Source organism: Tachysurus vachellii, chromosome 9 (genome assembly GCF_030014155.1).
Source record: "Tachysurus vachellii isolate PV-2020 chromosome 9, HZAU_Pvac_v1, whole genome shotgun sequence".
Lineage (NCBI taxonomy): Eukaryota > Metazoa > Chordata > Actinopteri > Siluriformes > Bagridae > Tachysurus > Tachysurus vachellii.
In genome coordinates this window covers 528,090-534,264 of record NC_083468.1, presented here as the reverse complement: position 1 = coordinate 534,264, position 6,175 = coordinate 528,090, and the positions used below count along the sequence as shown (strand labels likewise).

Below are 6,175 nucleotides of genomic sequence, written 5' to 3'. Positions count from 1 at the left end.
ACTGAAACTATTCCATGTGCGGCTGCACAGAAATGCACATGATGTTTCTTTGTGTCCTCAGGTGGGTAAGAGAAGACCAAAAAATGTGAGGAAACAAAAGAAAAAGGACAAGAAGAAAAAGAGGACAAGAGCAGATCAAATCTAATTTACTGTAGAAGATCTACACTGAGTCTTTAACTCAACATTTCATTCTTTTTCTTTACGTGAATGTGTTTTAAATAAAACCTGTCGCTCTTTGCATTTCCTCACAGTGACCAGCAGGAGGCACTGCATCCTTTTTTTAAATAATCTTTATGATGTTAATTATTTTTCACAATTTACCACGATTTACAAATACTTAGTATTTATGGATGGAGTCTCTAGTGTCAGAGACCTCTGAGAGCATCACAGTTTATAGACTAGAACAGAAGTGAAAACAGGAACAAACTGGTTTCATGAACATTAAATGCAACAATAAAATGATAAAAAAAAATGACGCATCAAACTTTAAGAAATTAAAGTAATTGTTGGTAAATTATTTTGTACTTATTTTAAGCTCAGTTGATATTCTACTAAATACTCAACATGTACATTTATGTATTATATAGAAAAATAATATACAAAAAACTTTATTTGTGCTGAAATCTGAATCAGACCTGCAGAAAAACTTCAGAAAGCTGGATAGAAAAAAGCATCAAGTGACAACATCTTCAGTTGAATCCGTTATTTAATTTAATTGAATGATATTTCGGCAGAGAAGCAAAAACATTCCACAGAATATCTGCTGGTGTAGTGAAGAAACTGGAAGTGAAGATGCTACGAGTTCTTTATCTAAATCTCTGAGTAACAGCTGAAAAATAAATCATTATTTCACTTCCGGACAGCTGTTCCACTCGTCTTTGAGTGTGTGTGTGTGTGTGTTAGTATATATGTGTGTGTGGGTGTTAGTGTTCCTGACTGGTCCTTGTCTGAGAATCAGGTCTGTTGGTGCTTTCTGCTGGGTTCCTGCCCGGTTCCTCTTTTCTCAGATCAGACGTCATGAACATCCAGTGATTACACTCCTTCTCAGCTTTATGGGAATCCAGGAAGGTGTGAGCCGTGATCTCAGACTCTTTCCCAAACATGGTCCTACACAAACATCACACACAGGGCAGATCGCACTCTGAATGAATTTCAGCAGGGTCCAGGATTTTAAATCAGGAGAAATTAATCAGTGTAGAACTTTAATGAAAGTGTGTTGAAGATCTTTACCAGAGTGTGTGTTCAGGTAGAGCAGCGAGACACTGGTTAGTTTTACAGTGAGACAGCAACAACTTAGTGTTCACCTGCACACACACACACACACACACACAGACACACACACACACAGACACACACACACACACACACACACACACACACACACACACACACACAGGCTGTGTAAAAGACTGACCCTCAAGCTACCATTAAAACAAATTCAAACTAGTCACTAATCAAACCTGAGAATGAGAGAGAGCGTGTACAGGTGTACAGGTGTGTTACACATGTGTTTTTTTCACAGGTGTGTTACACAGGTGTTTTTTTCACAGGTGTACTGGTGTGTTACACAGGTGTTTTTTTCACAGGTGTACTGGTGTGTTACACAGGTGTTTTTTTCACAGGTGTACAGGTGTGTTACACATGTGTTTTTTTCACAGGTGTGTTACACATGTGTTTTTTTCACAGGTGTGTTACACAGGTGTTTTTTTCACAGGTGTACAGGTGTGTTACACAGGTGTTTTTTTCACAGGTGTACAGGTGTGTTACACAGGTGTTTTTTTCACAGGTGTACAGGTGTGTTACACAGGTGTTTTTTTCACAGGTGTACTGGTGTGTTACACAGGTGTTTTTTTCACAGGTGTGTTACACAGGTGTTTTTTTCACAGGTGTACTGGTGTGTTACACAGGTGTTTTTTTCACAGGTGTGTTACACAGGTGTTTTTTTCACAGGTGTACAAGTGTTTCTGTGTTTACCTGCACAGGGAAGCCTTCATTTTCAAGTCGTTCCTCTGGATCAAAATAAAGCAGCCTCCAACAGCACAGGAAGTCCTTTTGCTTCACTAAGCTCACTTCCTGTAGCTTAGATTTCTTAGCAAATTTCTGGAAGGTTCTGTTGTCACTGGACAGGTAAAGCTACACAGAATACATACAGATCTTTCACAAGGAGGTGAGTCACTGCCTCACATTTAATCAATAATACAATTAGCTTGAGATCTTTTTAAAATGTAAGTAAATGAAATGTATCGCTGATGCAAATGTCGTGTGTGAACATCTCACCGCCGTGAAGAATTTAATGACTCAGCAGGAAAATGGAACAGAATTAGAAATGACAGTATTCCCTATTTTATGGTGACATTACTGCAGGCAGAAAAACTTAAATCACATCATGATGAGGTCATATGGTTGCTATGGTTACCTCTTCCCCGAAGTCTGGAGTCGTCCTGAGGGCAAAGTTTTGCTCGTATCTGAGAAGGTCTCCATCTTCAGACTCGTCCACACTAAATCACAACATTTTAAATATAAATAGCTGGATTTTTCCTGTAGAAACACTTTGGTTTGATGAATGAGGTTCTGTATGCAAACCTGCAGGAGAATCTTTACCTGGTGATTATAAACGTGTTCCTTACACACGGCTGGATGCTGCTGGCACCGCCCACCTGACAGGGGCCCTGTAGGAACGGCTTGGAGTTTGTCTTCACATGTGCGATATTGCTGAGGTCAGCGATGATGCTGAGGACACAGGGGTCACAGGGGCCACGATCCATGCTTCTGGTGTTAAACAGCATGATCGTGTCTCCGAAACGCAAGAATCCGTCTGGAGACACGGAAAAACTCACCTGAAAAATACATTTATTCTTTTTTAATTTTACATTCCAATATTTCAGAATTACATCTTGAACAAAACAGTAGCTAACATAATACCAGGAATAGGGTTAAAGTGTTAAAGTAATGCCTCAGGTGTCCCTGTGTGTAATATAAAGGGTTAAACAGAGTGTAATAGAGCTGGTGATTCTAAAAGAATTCATAATAACTGCAAGAATGTGAGAAAGAATAAAGGATCGTGTTGCAGTAATAACAGCAGCCATCTTTTTTATATCCTCTAAACACATTCACTTCCTCTGTGCTGCATGTTTCACACACACACACACACATGCACACACACACACACACACACACACACTCCCACACACACACACACACTCAAACACACACTCAAACACACACACACACTCAAACACACACACACACACACACACTCAAACACACACACACACACTCAAACACACACACACACACACACACACACACACACACACACTCAAACACACACACACTCAAACACACACACACATGCACACGCACACACACTCAAACACACACACGCACACACACACACACACACACACACACTCACACACACGCACACACACACGCACACACAAACACATACACACAAACATGCACACACTCACACGCACACACACACTCAAACACACACACGCACACACACACACACACACACACACGCACACACACACACATACACACAAACACGCACACATGCACACACACACAAAAACACACGTACACGCATATACACACACACTCAAACACACACACACAAACACGCACACACACGCACACACACACGCACACACACACACACACACACACACACTCACACATACACACAAACACGCACACACGCACACACAAAAACACACACGTACACGCATATACACACACACTCAAACACACACACACACACACACACACAAACACGCACACACACGCACACACACACACACACACACACACGTACATGCATACACACACACACACACACCATTTTTTTCTTTATACTATTTTTTCTTTTTTTAATGTTTTATTATTATTTACTGTTAACAGCATGACCTCTACATCTTTAACTCCTCGTACACTACAGCACAGAGATTTACTACAACTAATTACGATCTATATTTTTATAAACGTCATATTTCTCTTCAGAGGGTACATAATGTAGAATTTCAGTGAAATATCTTAGTTCCTGATCTCACTTATGTTTTTAGCTGTTAATAGTAGTTTACATCATCCTCATCCTCATCCTCATCGTCATGAAGGATTTCACTCGTAGAGGATTTCTTCTTCCATTTAAAAGACATGAAAGAGGAAGTCAGTGATATAAACTGTAACATAATGCAGGTCTTTTTTAACTTTACTGGTGACGTCACTGTAAGATGAATCATAATCTCTACACTACATTAACGCACTGATTCATTTTCTTTAAACTCTAAATAAGAAGAAGCTAAAGACTGCAGTATATTAGGAGGACAGTGTGCCTCGGTCTGTGGAACACGTCTCTTGTGTTTCTACTCGTTGTCATTTTCGCTGTTCTTTATTATTATTGATTTATTTTTAAACCTTTATGAATCACAGGAATCTTCCACAGGACGATATGAAATGTTTTTTGGACTTTTCACGTCATAAGTATAAACTAAATTATAGAAAAACATAAAAAAAAATCTAGGAATACAATAAAATTACAATCAAATTAGACTTTAACAGTACAGTAGAAAAAGGGAAATATTTAGAAAATATAAAAATATAGTCTAGAAATACAGAAACATTAAAACTGACATTCCTACTTTTATTAGTACATTTATTTTTAACTTTATTAAATTATATGGTATATTGTGTCTTTGCATAGATTTATTCTGCAGTTAAGTAAAACTTTTGCACTATTTTTCATTGTATTGTATTTTTATTTTATTGTACTCCTCTGTATGTGCTTTGGCAAAACAACTGTACAATTTGCCAGTAAATCAGATGAAAATGTTTTGAAAATAGAAACTTTTGTCTATTTGTATTTATGAATGTGTATTTTTTTTTTTACAGATAATATTTTTTAATTCTCATCTTATTTTTATTGTCTGTGTTGCTGTTGTGTCTTTGTGACACTAAAACAATTCCTTATAGGCACAAGCACAATAAAGCTCCTTCTGATTCTGATTCTGATTCTGAAAACTAAAACTGAAACACACACACACACACACACACACACACACACACACACACACGTTCGCTGTATCTTTATATCACATCTCTAACTTTTACATTCTTTCATGTTTTTTGTAAATTGTAAAAGTTTCTAGTGTGAGAAATGAAACGAGCTGCTTACATGTTGGAGCAGGGTTTGTCTCAGGACACCTGTCTTTTGTACAGTGAGCTCTCCTCTGTCCTTCCTCTGGAGAAACTCTCTCAGAGCTTCCTGCACACACACACACACACACACACACACACACACACACACACACACACACACACACACACAGAGTATTGAACTTAACACTCTTCTCCGGTGATTAAACAAAGCTCATAATTATAGTTAAGAGTGTGTAATAATTGTGTGTAATAATTATTGTGTAATAATTGTGTGTAATAATTGTGTGTAATAATTGTGTGTAATAATTGTGTGTAATAATGATTGTGTAATAATGACTGTGAACCTCCTCTAGAGTCGCGTCCTCTCTCCAGTTCCCCAGCCGGACACCATGTCTGTAAGCTCGCACTTGATCCATCTCTTTTACTCACACTACACTGAAATAAAGAAGAAAACAACAGCACAAAAATCGCAGTTCTTCACGTTCTGCTCCGAGCAGCGGAAGAGTCTGTTTACGCGTTTGTCTCCATGGTAACAAGAACATCCGGTATCTGGAGCATGGTGCAGAGCCAAAGGGGAGAGTGGAGTCTGGTGTAAGAGATAAAAGCTGTGTGTTTGTAAAAGTTTTAAAGCTCCAGAGATTAGAGACAATGTCACATAAAAAAAAAAAAAAAAATAGCGTTTTCTTTTAGAAATAAAATACACAATAATTTAAACCGAGTTACTCTTCCACAGTGATGATGATGATGATGATGATGACGTTTATTCTCGTCACACCACAAATAATTTCCCAACATAAAATTAATAAACGTTTTGCTGTTACTCTTCTACAGTGATGATGATTAATTTAATGTTCATGAAACCAGTTAGTTCCTGTTCACTCTTAACTTATACTGCTATACCAACCTCAACTAACTAACTAACTAACTAACTAACTAACTAACTAATTAAACTGCACCATGAACAATTTTTATAAAATGGTTAAGTATTTTTTAACATTTAACTGATTAAACA

At 37.8% G+C, this 6,175-nt stretch overlaps 2 protein-coding genes across 2 annotated transcripts in view; one reads left to right on the top strand and one right to left on the bottom strand.

The window, feature by feature from the left end:
• il12b2 (interleukin 12B 2) overlaps positions 1-316 on the top strand; it is a 4,959-nt gene extending 4,643 nt beyond the window's left edge. Inside the window, exon 7 of the mRNA XM_060878546.1 lies at positions 62-316. Within this exon, the coding sequence (XP_060734529.1) occupies positions 62-145 (84 nt within the window). The 3' untranslated portion in view covers positions 146-316. The remainder of the gene's footprint in view (positions 1-61) is intronic.
• A 371-nt stretch (positions 317-687) lies between these two features.
• cfap161 (cilia and flagella associated protein 161) lies at positions 688-5,652 on the bottom strand. Its single transcript, XM_060878523.1, has 7 exons — positions 5,508-5,652; positions 5,180-5,269; positions 2,602-2,837; positions 2,417-2,498; positions 1,975-2,133; positions 1,231-1,304; positions 688-1,107 (listed from the first exon to the last, which is right to left on the bottom strand). Exons 1-7 carry the CDS (start codon positions 5,577-5,579, stop codon positions 924-926), a joined length of 897 nt encoding a protein of 298 aa, XP_060734506.1. The 5' UTR covers positions 5,580-5,652; the 3' UTR covers positions 688-923.
• Between the last annotated feature and the right edge of the window lie 523 nt (positions 5,653-6,175).

What these genes read in the sequence shown, in the direction of transcription:
- cfap161 (XM_060878523.1), bottom strand. Translation starts at nt 5,579, where the DNA reads ATGGATCAAGTGCGAGCTTACAGACATGGTGTCCGGCTGGGGAACTGG. An exon ending in AGGACGCGACTCTAGAGGAG is followed by an intron (nt 5,270 to 5,507) that starts GTTCACAGTCAT and finishes GTGTGTGTGCAG; the next exon opens with GAAGCTCTGAGAGAGTTTCT. An exon ending in ATGAAGGCTTCCCTGTGCAG is followed by an intron (nt 1,305 to 1,974) that starts GTAAACACAGAA and finishes GTGTGTGTGCAG; the next exon opens with GTGAACACTAAGTTGTTGCT.